Source organism: Sphaerodactylus townsendi, linkage group LG07 (genome assembly GCF_021028975.2).
Source record: "Sphaerodactylus townsendi isolate TG3544 linkage group LG07, MPM_Stown_v2.3, whole genome shotgun sequence".
NCBI lineage: Eukaryota > Metazoa > Chordata > Lepidosauria > Squamata > Sphaerodactylidae > Sphaerodactylus > Sphaerodactylus townsendi.
The window spans coordinates 116,878,035-116,895,097 of NC_059431.1; the positions used below are offsets into that span (position 1 = coordinate 116,878,035).

The following is a 17,063-nucleotide window of genomic DNA, read 5'->3' on the forward strand; positions in this document are numbered from 1 at the left end:
TCCCAAGCTATAGACCCTATGATTGATTATACTGAATCAGATAAAGTAGTCATGTTTTTAAATTGTCATGATTTTCATTGTTGCCTTATAGTGGCAAAGTTTTTGTCAGAAGTTTGTAAACTGAATGTATGACAAATGCGAAGTCTTTTACTTTTCACTTTTTAACTGGAATTGTATTTTATACTATTGTGTTATATGCCAATAAAGGCTTATTGAAATTGATTGACAAAATTAACATCTGTCAAATTCAGAAGGCAGCCCTGCTGGGATCCGCACGAATACTACGCCGATACATTACAACTTCCTAGGCCTCTGGGTGAGGCTCGAATTGTAATGAAGGCCAACAACCAGCTAAAGATCTGGCAGCTGTGAAATCTACAACAACAACAACAACAACAACAACAATAATAATGGATGTGCCATTTCCCTTTCCCCCAGTTCCGCCCATATCCTTCCTTTCTCCCTCCATCCCTTAGCATGTATGCACGCACACACCACTGAGGTTTTTAACAAATTGTAATTGGCATAACCAAAAATTGTAATTGACATAAGGTGTGCATATCAAGTTGCAGTCAACTTATGGCAACCCGGGAGGGTTTTTAAGGCAAGAGACTGGGAGGGTCTTTAAGGCAAGAGACTAACAGAGCTGGTTTGCTGTTGCCTGCATCTACGTATGACTCTGGTGTTCCTTGATAGTTGCCCATCCAGGTGGGTACAGGGAAAATGTAGGTAACCTGCTATGTGAAAACCCATTTCTGCTGCACTGCACCTAGTCACAGTAACAACAACAAAAGCTGTAGTAAAACATTACCTTGTGGTACAGTAATGTCTGAATTGAGCCTGTGTCTCATCCCAAAAAGGCCATGTACATCTTAGACATGTAGAATGCAGTTCCAAGTACTTCGTGGAAATTATATTATGCAATCATGAAAACTGTGTTTATGAAACCAGATCTCTCCTGCAATGTGTAATTAAGGACGATGCGCATCTTCTTTCCGCAGCTTTCAGCCGTGCCCCTGTACCTATGGCAGTGGTCCGGAGGGAACTATCCTGCGAAAGCTATCCCATAGAACTCCGGTGCCCGGGAACAGATGTTATTATGATCGAAAGTGCCAACTACGGCAGGACGGATGATAAAATCTGCGACTCTGATCCTGCTCAGATGGAGAATATCCGCTGTTATCTGCCAGATGCCTATAAGATTATGACTCAAAGGTAGGTATTTGACATCTCCGCCTGATGGGTTTTGTTTTAATCTGACTTGCTGGATATAAACCTCTCTGTTTGCGCGGGGTTATGCAGGCGCTTGGAGTCTGTGTGCACACAGACTTCGGAAGAACTTTACAGTACTGAAATGGTTATATTAAAAAAATGACTTCAATATTTGTTGTATTACAAGCCTGCAGCCCAAATCTGGTTGGTTCTTTTCAATCACTGTCAGACAGCTTGCCACTTGCTTTCCAAGTTCTCTGCTTTCGTGAGCTTTTCTGAGAGGCCACACAACCCTGCTGGGACTTGGCTTTTTGTTGTCATTCTCTGCGGTCCCGTGAGTTGGCTTGAGCATTGTGTGGCTCAGTAGCCCCAGAAGTGTGCTGGGAGGTCGCTTCCTTTTTCCAAACGTCTCCAGCACCTTTCTCTTGTTTGCCATTTTTAAAACCCTGCCCGACCATTATCAACCACCATACAGCAAATGAGGGGGTGTTCCGATATCAGGATAAATCCAGGAATATAATCCTGGGAACCCAGAAGAAGAGGGATGGGGTATCGGAGTTAGGCTGTGTATCTCTGTGAGATTCCCCGCTCACAGAGACTCTCCGTTTAGGAAATGGAGAAGTAGAAACCACAGAAGACTTTTTTTGGGATGTAACTTTATAGTTAGGCTTGATCTAAAATTCTCAGTGCCCTGTTGGATAAGAGCTGGGCAGCCCCATCCAAAGGGCTCTAGCGGCCAGGGATGGCACTACTTCCTGAAGATTTCCAGGCACTGCATAGAGGCAGCCAACACAAGGAATCATAGAGCCATAGAGTTGGAAAAGACCACAAGGGGCATCAAGTCCAACCTCTTGCCATGCAGGAACACACAATCAAAGCACTCCCGACATATGTTGATCCAACCTCTGTTTAAAAACCTCCAAAGAAGAAGACTCCACAACTTTCCGAGGTAGTGAATTCCACTGTCAAACAGCCCTGACATTCTTCCTAATGTTTAGTGGAATCTCTTTTCCTTCACCTTGAATCCATTATTCCATGTCCTAGTCTCTGAGGCAGCGGAAAACAAGCTTGCTCCCTCTTCGACATGACATCCCTTCAAATATTTAAACCTAGCTATCATGTCCCCTCTTAACCGTTGCCTCTTCAGACTAAACATCCCCAGCTCCCTAAGCCTCTCTTCATAGGGCCTGGACTCCAGACCTTTTATCATTTTGGTTACCCTCCTCTGGACCCGTTCCAGCTTGCGGTGCCCAGAACTGTACACAAAACCCTAACCAACTGAAAAGTCCTCTGTAGGGCTCAGTGGAGTTACACCACTAATTCCAAGACCCTGGCCATGGTATTCCCGGCCCAAAACCAGGACCCATCCCCCTATGGCTGGGGTCCACTTGGATGCCAGTGTAACTCTGTGACGGTGCCCACTTCCAGATTTCACCACTGTAGGGTGGCCAGACTCTAGCGTATTTGTTCTCTCCACCAATGGAGGTGCTCCTTGCACAAGCAGAGGGGGCAAACACATCAGCGTGAGGGCCCGCCACTCGCAGGAGCTCCCCCCCACCTTTGTATTAGGCCACTGGTCTCTCTGAGGCAGCAACAATTTGCAAACTTCTCATTGAAAAATCACTGCAATTGACTAAGTTGTCGGCTAAGTTCTGGATCATAGTTCATAGATTTCACCATTATTTTAATGGTACAAAACTGAAACTTCTAAAATGCTTTTAAATTAAATTAGATGCATATCGTATTGCTTTTAGGTTAAATTAGGTATATTCGGTATAATTCTGTGATCAAACGTCCAAAAATGTAATTCATTTGTTTTATGTATTTTCTAATTATTAGACTTCGTAAATAAAACTTTGATTTGATTGGTCAGTGACCAAGAACAGCAGAATAAACAGACATTATCTCATATGTAGCATGTTTGGGTTTCTAGAGAGGAAACTGAAAGCAGTTCGGCTCAGGAGATAAAAGCAAGGTCCGCTAGAAGGGCCTCTCGTCGACCAGAGGACATTGGCTGTCCAGATCTTTCCTGTTGTCTTTTCTCAGTGGGGAAAACTCTACCCTATCTTGGCAGCTGTCCGGTAGCTGGTTGTTGAAAGCAAACCCCTTCCCTGCAGAGCAGAGACCGAGCTCTCTTTCTTTCCCGTTTTTTTACATTTTCAAACTGTAAAATAGTAAATATTTGCTCAGATTCCTCAGAGCACTAGCAATAGGGCAGGATATAAATCTGACTGAATTAAACTGTCAGAAAGCAGACCATAAAGAAGAGTGGAGGACGGCTGTTTATTTCAGAGTTGGAAAAGGCTGGACTCAGAGAGGCCAGGAGTTTAAATTATGCATTAGGATGTACCGTCCAACTGAAATACCTGTAGGACAGTCAGCTGCGGATGGTTCTGGTGTTTCCCTCTGCAGAGGATTATTTTAAAAAGAGCTGAATTAATGGAAATGTTACCACTGGCACACAAACCCCAGGCAGCCGTGTGCATTCTGTTCAAGGGAGCAGCAGTGGCGTAGTGGCGAAGAGCAGTGGCTAAGAGCAGGTGCACTCTGATCTGGAGGAACCAGGTTTGATTCCCAGCTCTGCTGCTTGAGTTGTGGAGGCTTATCTGGGGAATTCAGATTAGCCTGTACACTCCCACACACGCCAGCTGGGTGACCTCGAGCTAGTCACAGTTCCTCGGAGCTGTCTCAGCCCCACCTACCTCACAGGATGTTTGTTGTGAGGGGGGAAGGGCAAGGAGATTGTAAGCCCCTTTGAGTCTCCTACGGGAGAGAAAGGGGGATATAAATCCAAACTCTTCCTCCTCCTCCTCCTCCTCCTCCTCCTCCTCCTCTTCTTCTTCTTCTTCTTCTCCTTCTTCTCCTTCTCCTTCTTCTCCTTCTCCTTCTCCTTCTCCTTCTTCTTCTTCCACATATCCTTGTACATAATATGTACAATAATTGTACATATGTACAATAATTGTCCTTGTACATAATATGTACATATCCTTGTACATATCTTCTTCTTCTTCTTCTTCTTCTTCTTCTTCTTCTTCTTCTTCTTCTTCTTCTTCTTCTTCTTCTTCTTCTTCTTCTTCTTCTTCTTCTTCTTCTTCTTCTTCATGCCACGTGAAGCCAGCTCTGCTCCAGGGCCAAACTAGACATGATACCATCTGTGGGTCAGACCTGAGGACACTGTCACAACCAGTTTGACCCTCCGTCTTAGTGGCTGCCCCCAAATGCTCCTAAGAACGTTACACAGGTTTGCCATCAAGTGAGAATGGTCCTGACATGATGTAAAAGTGACGTGACAGCGCATGCTGTCACAGTTTAATGAAGTTCCATGTGCAATCCAGCCACATGCGGCCACCTCTAATCTTGGCACAAGTATAATTAGGGGCAAGAACTCAAAGATCATAAAGCGATATTGACACACGGTTTTTGGCATAAGCTCCAAAAAGGCTCATCTGTGCTTTCTCACGGATCATTGTCCAATATTTTGTGTTTCTCTTCCCTCAGACATCCCTAGTTGGGCCTCATAAATATTACTCGAGCAGAAAATAATGTATTATGAAACCATGTAGTTGCCATAATAAGACTGTTTTGTTTTACCACACATTGCAAAATGATCTGTCATGGTTGTCGTGGCTCAAGAAAATAGATTGGTTATAGATTGGTCTTGTACATTCCTTTTGATTTTCTCAACTCTGCTTTCTTAGTACAAAACTGATAGTGGACGAGTCTGAACTTAAAACCATGTGGGAAAGAGTTTGGTGACTGACTGATCTATAAGGCTGACCCAACATTTTAAAAACGTGTTTGAATTCAATACCTGATTTCATAAGAACATAAGAAAGAGCCTGCTGGATCAGACCAGAGTCCATCTAGTCCAGCACTCTGCTACTCGCAGTGGCCCACCAGGTGCCTTTGGGAGCTCACATGCAGGATGTGAAAGCAATGGCCTTCTGCTGCTGCTTCCGAGCACCTGGTCTGCTGAGGCATTTGCAATCCCAGATCAAGGAGGATCAAGATTGGTAGCCATAGATTGACTTCTACATAAATCTGTCCAAACTCCTCCTCCTCCTCCTCTTCCTCCTCCTCCTCCTCTTCTTCCCTCATTCAAGTGAAAGTGGTTTCCATAAATGCAATAGCAGCAGCTGCCAATGGAGGATCAGGGGGACTAGTAACTATTCTTTCAGATGCTCAAATTTCAATAGAGTCAAGCACTTCTGAAGTTTACACTGATCATTGGTTTCCAGAATAATTGGTTAGCTATGAGTGAGAGAGATGCTGAACTAAACAGACTATGTGTCTTATCCAACAAGGCTCTTCTTATTCATTCATTCGTTCATTCATTCATTCATTCATTCATTCATTCATTCATTCATTCATTCATTCATTCATTCATTCATTCATATTTTGCTGTTCAAACTGGCTAGTATAAATGAGCGTATAGTTTTCCATTCACGCTTTGGTAACATTCAGCATGGCGGGTGGCAACCACTGTTGGTGTATGCTCATGATCACTGGGTTGCTTGAGTTATGTATGCCCCAGGATCCTTGTGGGCAAGCTGTGAATTCTCCTGTCTCCTAACCCAACAACCTGAACCAGGGGTCCCCAACACATTGCCCATGGGGACTTTCTCTGGTTTCCACAGAGCTTCCCAGAAAGCGGGCATGTTCTTTGTCAGGCAAGGCATATTATTGGTGAGCCAGCGTGGTGTAGTGACTAAGAGCAGGTGGATTCTGATCTGGAGAACTGGGTTTGATTCCCCAATCCTCCACCTGAGTGGCAGAGGCTTATCTGGCAAATCAGATGTGTTTCCTCCCTCCTACATTCCTGCTGGGTGACCTTGGGCTAGTCACAGTTCTTTGGAACTCTCTCAGCCCCACCTACCTCACAAGGTGTCTGTTGTGGGGAGAGGAAGGGAAAGGAGTTTGTAAGCCATCTTGAGTCTCCTTATGGTTGAGAAAGACAGGGTGCAAATCCAGACTCTTCTTCTTCTGCCCTCTTTCAAATGAAAAGGGTTTCCATGAATTCAATAGCGGCAGCTGCCAGTGGAGGATCAGAGGGACTAGTAACTATTCTTGCAGATGCTTGAATGTCAGTGGACTGAACTACAGCAGGCGAAACAAGAACGTTTGGCAATTTAGAGGGCCAAACGATGCCACTTCTGCAACCCCACACCTCAACAGGATCCTAGGCCTTTCCCCACTTACCTTAAGCCCTGTGCTACTCTCCTCAAGTAGCGCGGGGTCCCCTAGCACTCCCCATGACAGGGGCTGCGACAGCGCAGCCGCCCCGACGCTGCCGCTGTTGCACCCCCTCAGCGCGCAGCATCCCTGGCACTCTTGTAAACGGCGCCTTTTGATGACCCCGCGCAGAGCCCAGGCGCACGCCAGGGATCAGCGCGCGGCATAGAGGGGATCGTGGAGATTGGGGAAACGCCCCCTGACAACCATTGTAAAAACCTCTGTTTATGCATGATTTGCAGAGACAAATTTTACAGTAATACCTGGATAAGGGACAGGCGCGGCAAAGCAGCGTATGTGGATGCTTCCATTATTTGAATACACTCCTCTGTTGAGAATGAATGTTGAGATAGCTGTACTAAACCATCATTTTAGAAGCAGTCCCCATAAATCAGCTCATTTTGCTGGTGGAAAGTTGGAGATAACCTTGGCAGCATTTACTGGGAAGTAAGAGAAGAAGGTGTGGAGCATCCCCTTTCAAACAGTTCTTCCTGGCCAAACCGTCAAGTCTTGTTAACGTCTAGTGACAAGAACATTGTAAAAAAAATAAAAGATAGCTTTCCTTTTTGATGTACTGGTTTCGTGTACAATGAAATTTCACTTTAGAGTGCACGATTTAATACAACAAAGGTCTGTTTTTTATACACTTGGTGCGGCTGTTGTTTTATTCAGCGCCTGTAAAGTACAGTGGCCCTGTGGTATGACTGACAAGTTGTCACTGTTTCTGATAACTCCGACAGGTTGTTCAAAAGGAACTGCCTCCGATTTTGAAGGCCATTTTGGACGTCCTCTGAAGGACTTCTCTCCTGCCTCTTCCTGGTGGCTCCCGTCATAGAACGGCGGCTGTGCAGTATCACTGATTGCCCCCCCCCCAAAAGAGTTGTGTATAGAGTGTCACAAAAAGAGCTTTCTTGGGCTATGGCTCAAAAATCCATCTCCTGCATCCTTCTTCTCTGTGTGTGTGTGTGCTGGAAGAAACGTTGAAACTGCTCCTGTTTTCATTTCTGCAGAACGTTTTCTGCTGAACACAGCGGCTGCTAATTATTACCTGTGGAGGGACCCTTCACATGGGGATGAAATGTTGCTAACCCGTCATTCTGCCATCTGAAGGAGTTGTTCTGCCTTGATCATCAAGTCTGTCATGGATGGGTGCAGGAACATGGAAGAGCCATTTCTTTAAGGGTGGAGGAAAGGCTGAGATGTGTGGAAATTCAGAGCTGGGGGCTATACAGAATGGGAACTTGGCAGGGGGTGGAGGGTGGGATTATCAACAGGAGGTTGTGCATGGAAGCCATATAACCTCACAGCGGACAGAAGTTTCTAAGGTCACTCTTGCAGTTAGTTATTCTGCCTGGGGAGAATAACTACTTATTCCAGGTGAGCAGCTGGCCAAACTAGGCACCCTGCGATTTTGTAGTCAGAGAAAGGATTGGTTTAGGCCAGGGGTGGCCAACCTATGATACTCCAGATGTTCATGGACTACAGTTCCGATCAGCCCCTGCCAGCATGGCTGATGGGAATTGTAGTCCATGAACATCTGGAGCACCATAGGTTGGCCACCCCTGGTTTAGGGAGATGGCTTATGGTCACTCAAGTTAGTTCCATGCTACTGTAATGAATGGCAGTTGCCATCATTTGTACAAGCAATTTATATCACAATCAGCTCACTTCCCCCCTTTTTATACGTGTGCGTATCTGTTTGTCTGTCCATTCTTTGTTCATGCAGGATGGAAGGGCAGTCTTTGTGGCATGTGAGAAGTCTCTATGCTAAAGTTTGGCCATATCCTCAACAGGAAAAATGTTGGCTGGGTTCAGCCTCCAGACTTGGCCAGGAAAGTCATCGTTCTAGTAACCAAGAGGCTTGGGGGTCTCCATCTGAGCACTGCTCCTCTCTGCCATCCTTGCAGGATAGGCTCAAACCCTTGTGGCTGGTCAGCACAACAACAGAGACAAAGATCACAGGGTTCTATATTCAGAAGGAGTTTATTTCCGCTTCAAACAGTTACAGCCCTCTCCATGTCTCACCTATCAGCTACCCCTGTGCTCCTTCCTCTGCCCTCCTTTTATCCCTCTCAAAAGGCTTCCTCTCCACTCTGGTTTTCCATGTTCCAGACTATCAATGTCCAGCAGGCTGTCTGTCAAGCCCTGTCAGCTTGTGATTGCCCCCCCATAGTCCTCTTGGCTCTCCCCCTGATTGCAACCTGGTGTGGGCTGTGCAGGCCCTGACCTACTCTGAGGAAAGGCTGGAGCCTGCTGATTGTAGCCTGGTTAGGGCTGTGTCAGTCCTGCCCTGCTCTGGGGAAGTACTGAGGCTGAGTCTTACTTCGCAGGCCTTCCTGCCAGCTCCCTGCAGCTTCTCCTGGCGTCCACAAGGTACCTTTGTTCACAGGTAAGTCCAGGGGCACAATTGGCCAGTTGCAGGGTGTCCTGCCATCTGCAAATGGGCATCCATGTAACGGAGAGGTGTGAGAAGGGCTTCTGGGTACTGGAGGGCAGCCCCATCCCCAGACACTCCAGGCTGTGGAAACTGTAAGCTTGGCTAACTACTCTCCTTCCTGCTGGCCCTGACCAACTGCTGCCTCCCTCACTTCCTTCACATGGGGCCCTGGTCATTCCAGAGTTGGTCCTTTCTCCCAAGGAGGACTTTATCGGGAGGAGGCCTTTACTTCATAGGAAGCTAGTACTGGCTGTCCTTTCCCCCCTCTTCTCCTACATGGCTCATGCAGACCCACTTGGCTCTTCCCTGAGCCCTGTAACAGGGCTGCTGCCTTCTCTTTCCAAGGGTTAGGGGGCTCAGGGTTACATCAGACACCCCCAGGAACAGGATTGGGGGCATTTCATGCTGCCTCAGAAAGAGAACATTACATTCAGTGGGCCAAAATCCTCGTTCCTGCAAGGCATTCTCTTAAGATGCCAGTCATAGATTCAGATGATCAAAAATGACAGCCACCAGCCCAGAAAATCCACAACAGCCAGTTGATTCCAGCTGTGAAAGCCTTCAACAATACACAAATGGAAATCCCTTCAAACCTAGCCCTGTGTTCACAAAAATCCCTCTGATATTTTCCTCCTTTATTAATATTCTGATACACAAAGGAATAGTTTTAAGGGGAGAGGGGGATATTTTATTATGGATGGATGTCCTTTCGGTTCTGGGATCTCAACTGCACCCATAGGATTTTTTTTTTTTTAAAAAAAACCTTCTCCTGTGTCTGCAGGCAGTGGGGAATTAGAAAGGAATATTCTCTCTTTTGTCCTTGTACTGTGGCTCCACGTGGCTTGGGTCCTCTCAGCCTCCTTCAGAGAGTCGCCCTAAGGGTTAATGGGAAAGAGTCCCTGTTCCTAGAGAGGCACAGCTCGAGACAGCTATCCCAAGCCACTTACGGCTTTCCTGTCCCAGCTGCCTGGTTGGCTGATGATGGCGATGTAGCACTTCATGGATTTCATAACACACCTTAATTGTTTATACAAAGTGTAAAGGATATATATATAGTGTTATCTTCATTTTAAATGTCAAAAAGTATTTGTGGCTCCAAGTGTTTTGTTTTCCATGGAAAACAGATCCAAATGGCTCTTTGGGTTTTAAAGGTTGCAGACCCCTGTTCTAGCTCTTAATATTCCATCCACCCATACCTTTGGCTGGCATCTTCGGAGGCATGTCATTGTAAGATATGTTTCTCTCCATAATATAGGGTGCTCCCCTCGCCCAACTTGCCATAAGTACATTGGGCATAATTGAAGACAGCTTTGGAGTGTGTCCCCACGGGCGGAACTGTGATCCCTCCATTGGAATGGCCGATTTCCATATGCATTCTAGATGTGTCCTGTCTGTGTATTTATCATATCCTCCCTTTGCAGTTCATTCATAGTTGAACCGCCATTGATTAATCCTCCAGGTTTTTAAAGTTCACTAAAATAATTGGATGCTTTCCCCACCCTCGACAAGGAACAATTAACTAAGAGTTCACGAAGCAAGTCCTGGCTGCCAAACATGAATGAATAAATGGTGTTCTCGAAAATGTCTGCCCATCAAATCTGTTTGTCATGAAGCCCTCATGCTTGTGTGGATTGATTCAAGGTTGGGGATGTGGTTATTTTTATCGCATTATTTCAGTTCTACTTTTCCAAGTGTGTCTTTGAATAGCATCTCTATTAATTGAATTTCCTCCATGTCAGCATGGGTCTTCCTGATTATGTCACGGTCGCAGACAGGCCCTTCCCAAGCAGAGTCCAGAGCAGCTCATAGCTGGGTCAGGAGTTTAGTGGAATCAAACACCAAGTACAAGAGGGCGAAAAAGCACCGAGTCCAGAGCAGGACCAAAACTGGATTCAGGCACAAGGAACATACAGGTCGATTCCACACTTGCGTTATCGATCTAAGTTCGAGCTGCGTTCGACCTAAGTGCTCCGCACAACCACTGGGATCGATGTAGTTTTGTACCAGCTTCGCCCTGTGTAACGGTCAAATTGGGAACTACTCCAGTTGGGAACTACTACTTTTTCAGGGAACCACGCTCAAACTCAGCTCGATTCCAGTAAAGTGCGGAATCTCTGGTGCCAGGAGTCCCCCATTCAGCCAATCACAGCTGAGTGTTTCAGGCATGCGTACAGCTGGCCAATCAAAAAACGGACCTTCGTCCCTCCATTCCTGTGGCAGTTTTTTTTATAACGTGTGTGGGGATAGACGGAACGTGGCTGTAGAACAGTAGCCAATTGGAACGGAGTGGCGAAGAGGCACAGGATGATCCCGCCCTCCGAGCTGGGATCAAGCTGGTTGCAGTGGGGAACAACAATGGCTTCGACCTAGGTTAGTACCCTTCTCAGGGAACTGGGTCGAACCTGTGTGCGGAATCGCCCACACAGGGGCTTGCAAGTCACTGCAATGATTCTGCCACAACACAGCTTGGCTTCCAGCCCCATGTATACCAAATGTCCCACCCACCAGTGCAAAATCTCAAGCAGCCACGTTATTTCAGTCTGGCTCCTGCACAGACTTCTCGTTGAGACCAGATTGCCCCAGAGTTGCTAGCCTGCTGCTGCACCTTCTATCCTGCAAACTGGCCCACCGGTTTTTCAAGTGTTGCTCTCAGGGCTCTGGAGATGGAGGGGATGAGCGAGGCCTCCCCTGTTTCAGTGTCAGGAGGCTGGGGAATCTCAGAGCTGGGCCTGGCTGTGGCTACCAGCCTGCTTGCTTTGTGGGAGCCTCTGGATCTGGTTCTGCAGAGACTCCTGAAGGTTCGGCCTGAGTCCCTTGGCCAGATCCTGCAGGAGGCTCAGAGCCTGCAGGCATTACCTGGGACTCTGGGGGCCAGAGCTGTGTCCTCTTCCCCTCTGAGTCCTTCTCCGAGGGGACCCCAGACATGCTGGACTGGGCCACAACAGTCACCTGTTTGGACCCACAGTTGACCCTGATCCTCTCCCATCAGGGATGGGGCAGCCTCAGGTTTGGGCAAGCGTTGTGAAGCTCTCCAAATGTGTGGCATATTGATAACATGCTGAATAGAAATAGGGCCCTTTCAGGAGCTCATTTAAATTCTGAACATTCTTGAAGATTTTTTTTTGCATTTTCCCCGGAGGAAGACAATGCTCCATTCAGCTGCCAGGCATAGCTTTATTTATTTATTTTTCTGTAGCTTGCTTTTTTTAACCGGCAAAAGGCAGGGGGGAAAAAACATTTGTCTCGTCTCTGAATTTTACAGTCGCAAATTTTGCAACGGGGGGGGATTATTCCATGGAACAGGGGCAGTTATGTGGCAACTCCCTTGCAGCAAAGGGCGGGATGTCAAATTAAACTCTCTGCTTTCCGACCTGGGTTTGTGATGCAGCGGGTATCACAAGTATAAACCAGTTTGATTTTGATCGCAATTGGCAGCAGCAACAAGGCAGACTGACATTGAGAATGAATGATTGATTATGTTTGGGTTGTATTTTGGAATTGTGTAGCCCTTGCCCTGGATAACCAGGAACCTCTGTATTACCCGTGCATTCCTGCAACTGGAAAGGCACCGTGATCCCTTGAGTAGATATTGGTCTTAGTCTGGGATTGATAAGGACAAATCCCTTCTCAGCTATGAAGTTCTTAAAAATTATTTAACAGCTTGGCAGCCTAACTTGTTTCTCAGCCACAAGATACAATAGAATAGCTGCACAGCTAAGACACCCCATGTCAAAACATATATCTTTTGGATTCAGACAACCTAAGCAAACACTGTGTGTTCAATGTATTGTCGAAGGCTTTTATGGCTGGATTCAACTGGTTGTTGTGGGTTTTCCATGGTCTGGTAGATCTTGTTCCTAACATCCAGTCACAGTTACTGGACACAGTGTGTAACAGACTTCTCTCTGTGATACACCTCTGAAGATGCCTGCCACAGATGCAAGCGAAACCAAGTCGCAACCCCCTCAAGGTGACCTTAGGACCATGGGATTTTCAAGGCAAGAAGTTTGAAAAGGAGGCTTTGCCATTGTCTTTCTCTGCATGGCAACCAAGAATTCCTTGTTGCCCTTCCAACAATGTACTAACCATGGCCAGCCTTCTGTGCTTCCAAGCTCTGACAAGCCCGGTCCAGTCTGGGCTATTTGGCTGCTTACAAAATACCAAAACGTGGTGTCCATAAACAAACAGCCTACTACCGTTTATGGATTTTGGCATTTGGTGAAAACTTTCCTCTTCACCCAGGCCTTTGACTTCCAATGCCTTCTTTGGAAGAGCTGCCTGTCTGGGGTGGAGGAGGATATGTGGATGGGTAATATGCTAGAAGTTTATTTTATGATGGTTTTATGATAGTGTGTTTATGATTATATGGTGTGGAGCCAGTGGTGGGATTCAAACAATTTAACAACTGGTTGTTTACAAACACCATTTTAACAACCAGTTCTGCAGAAGTGGTGCGAACCTGTGGAATCCCACCACTGTGTGAAGCTTTCTGATGTTTTCATTGTTTTTGGTTTTGTAAGTTGCTGTGAGACCTCCATGTAGTGTGGGGTATAAGTTCCATCAATAAATAAATCAGTACAATACAGTACATCCTGGGTTAGTCCTGGATCTGCTGGCCCTGCTCACTTAGGGCTTCAGGTGACAAGACATAGGTAAGGGACAAAAGTCCTTTATCTTCTGCCCTTCATGTCACACCTCTACCCATACCCTGCAGCAGAGGAGGAACAGAAGTTCCACCAGATGTCAATCAGCTGTCAAACAGATGTTCTCAACTTTCAATCCTGGTCATCCTGTTACTCTGGGATAATGGATTCCAACTCCTGATATCCACGGCTATGTTCAGCAAACTTAATTGCCCAGTAGGCACATGTGGTATCCAGAAGGTAGAATGTTGGTCTTGGCTTCCCAAATCCCTCAACTGTTCCTTGTATATATAATAACAACCCTCTAAATCAGTGGTTCTCAACCTTCCTAATGCCACGACCCTTTAATACAGTTCCTCATGTTGTGGTGACTCCCAACCCTAACATTTGTCCATTTTACAGATGGAGAACACTGATGCAGAGAGTCTTAGGCGACCCCTGTGAAAGAGTCGTTTGACCCCCAAAGGGGTCATGACCCACAGGTTGAGAACCGCTGCTCTAAATTAAAGTTGTGGGATTTGCAACCCAACCCCAAACTATTATGGTTCTTAGATATTCCTAAACAATGTCTTATGCTATACTGCTCTGGTTCTAATGAGTATCTCATAGAGCACATTAGCATTCCCTGCTTCTACTTTCAAAATGTCACCATTTTCATAATTCAGCCTCTCCAAAGATGAATCTGTTCCGCTTCTCACCAGGTGAGTGGCTTTAATGTTTCATGAAGACCAACTTCTCACTCAGGTGGGGCCACTTGCTGAACTCTGGAACTTCCCAGACCGGCCGGGAGTCCCTACGATGGGCTCTTTCATCAGCTCCTTCCTTCGAAGTTTGAAATGTTGATGTCAAGGGTCCTGTTAGAAAGAGGAAACCGATTATGAGAGATCTATCTGCTCACTCCTGGATGACGGACACTTCTAGGACAGTGGGAGTCATTAGTATTTCAGACATTTCAAAGGATCTTTGCATCTTTTAATATTTCCCTGTAGCGTGAGGCTTCTAGGGGATAAAAGAATGTGACCGGTTGTTAATGCTTTGTTGATGAAACCCTGACTTCTGCTGTTTAGGTTGGCTTTCAATTAAATGCAGGAATGCACAGAGGTGAAGGTGCTTTGGAAAGGCTCCACGAAAATGCTTTCCTACTTTTTGGGCTTGATGAACTAATCAAATTGGGTGAATTCCATGGGACCCTGATACTTCCAGAAAATTATTAGACAACAGAAAGGGGATTTGACTTACTCACATTTAATAACGTGCAGGTCACTGATTGTCCTTTTCGTTCTGCATCTGTGGAGGCAACTGGTAGCTATTTCTCCTCCACACTGTGGTGTACTATAATGTACAGTGTACCGTACAAATGATATGGTATCATGGTTTCCTTGTGTATTTATGAACCACAACTGGCAATGAGAAAGCTAGGAAATAAATTAATAAACTGTGCCTCCAGGGATTATCACTGGTGAGATAACTTTCCAGAGTCATGCTGGGTATGGTGGACTACTAGGCCCTCTCCGCACACACAAGGCAACTCAGGTTCGACTCGTGTCTCCGGAAATCCATTACCTGAGCTCGACTCCTCCATTCTCCGCACAGCAGCTGACTCGTGTCTCCGGAGCCAAGTTCAGAGGGCAGGACCACCTCCCTGCGCTGCGTCCCGATTGGTTGCTGAGTTACCTGAGCTCAACTCTGCTGTTACTGGGGTTTTTTTTAAGGCGCGCTTCTTGCCACTGCCACGAGTCTCCCGTTTTGCGCATGGGCAAAATACTGTGCTGTGATTGGCTGGCTGGCAGAGTCGAGGCGAGGGAGATTCCGCACTCCGCCGGCTTCGGCTTGAGTGCAACCCGAGTTCGCCAGTCAACTCGACTTCCCAGTCGAGCTCAAAAAATTAACGGCGAGAGGGGGGTGAGTCGAGTCAGACACGAGTCCGACGCTACGGCTGTGCGGAGTACCCGGGTCAGACCCAAGTTGCTCTAAGGTCGAATCCTACAGTGCGGAAGGGCACCTAGTCTTTCAGGATTGGGTGCATCATTCCATGCTGGCGATTCTCCTCCATAAACTTTCACTTGTGTGTTTTCCTTTTCACAGCATTCCTTCACCCCCTCACTCTACCTAGAAGCTCAAATATGAGAATAGGTTATGCTTTGTAGGTTAGAAGACCATTCTCTATGACCTGGAGCCAAATGCCCCAGAGGTGTGGAGGATTCTGAAAGATGGGAGACTCCTCTTCAGAAGATCTGTACATGCAGAAGTTACAAGGAGACTAAGCTATAATCTCTTCTGGTTTTTCCTGCTCTCCAGCACAAACAGTCTGTATTTGTAAGGACCCAGTAGTATGATTATATCAAAAATAGCCTAATAGTATAAATTAATCACAGATGGCGTGGTGTTGAATTGAACCAAAGGGTTTATAAGCATATGTTGATATGTTTGGGTTTGTAAGTTAGTTGTAAGTTAGGGTGGAGAAAGCTAAGCACACAGAGGTGCCATTTTTCGGTGCTTGCTGTAAGGCAGTTTTATTTGCTAGGGATTTTAATGTGGTGCAGGCTGCAAGCTTGGTTGTATTTTGTGTGCTCTAACCTGGGCCATGCAAGTCAGAGAGTAATAATTGGGTGCTGTCAAATCACCTCCAATTCATGGTGACCTTAGGCCTTGGGGTTTTTAAAGCAAGGAATGTCTAGAGGTGGTTTGCATTTCTCTGCCTCTGTATAGCAAACTGGGACTTTTTTGGAGGTCTCCCATCAACTAGTAACCCTGCTGAGATTTCAAGATCTGATGAGATTGGACTAATAAATGAATATTCACCTAGTTCAGGGGTCTGCAACCTGCGGCTCTCCAGATGTTCATGAACTACAATTCCCATTAGCTGATGAGAATTTGTAGTCCATGAACATCTGGAGAGCCGCAGGTTGCAGACCCCTGACCTAGTTGGAGCTGCCCATTGATATTGGGGTGGGGGTGGGGATCTTGTGCACATGGCCAAAGGCACTCTTCTGTCTGTGTTATTGTTCTTGGTGAGTCCTGACTCAAATTAACTCTCTCAGTGCTAACTTTCCCGATAGAGTACTTCTAAGACAATTAGGCCCTTTCTGAACAAGTCAGCTGAAACGTTTGCAAAATGTTTTTGGTCCTGTTTGTTCGTACTCATCTCCTTGAAATGTTTCATGGCCACCGTGAGGGGCTTCTCCTCTCTTTTTTGGCTATTTGTAGAATCAGCGCTTTGAAGACTCTATGGACGGATTCTCTGTTGCTGTGTAAAATCAATGCTTCAAAGACTTAACAAAAAGAATTAAAGCCCACAAACTGATGTAAAAAAAAGAGGTGAGCAGGAACAGAGTGACAGAATAAAATGGCACCAAGGGGAAAGTTCGGGGATGATATAGGGCAATGATGGTGAACCTATGGCACGGGTGCCAGAGGTGGCACTCGGAGCCCTTTCTGTGGGCACACACACAGAGTTCATCATGTGGAGGGTGGAAAATCACCCCCTCCACACACACATCTAGGCTGGCCTGGGCCACTGAGTACGACGTGCGTGCACC

General features: G+C 46.3%; 1 protein-coding gene across 19 annotated transcripts in view; it reads left to right on the forward strand.

Annotated features, from left to right (window-relative positions):
* The window catches only part of ADGRL3 (adhesion G protein-coupled receptor L3), a 907,827-nt gene that overhangs the window by 391,359 nt on the left and 499,405 nt on the right, over window positions 1–17,063 (forward strand). For all 19 annotated transcript variants that reach the window (XM_048503336.1, XM_048503340.1, XM_048503323.1 and 16 more), the window contains exon 4: window positions 1,002–1,215. In XM_048503336.1, coding sequence (XP_048359293.1) covers window positions 1,002–1,215 — 214 coding nt within the window. The remainder of the gene's footprint in view (window positions 1–1,001; window positions 1,216–17,063) is intronic.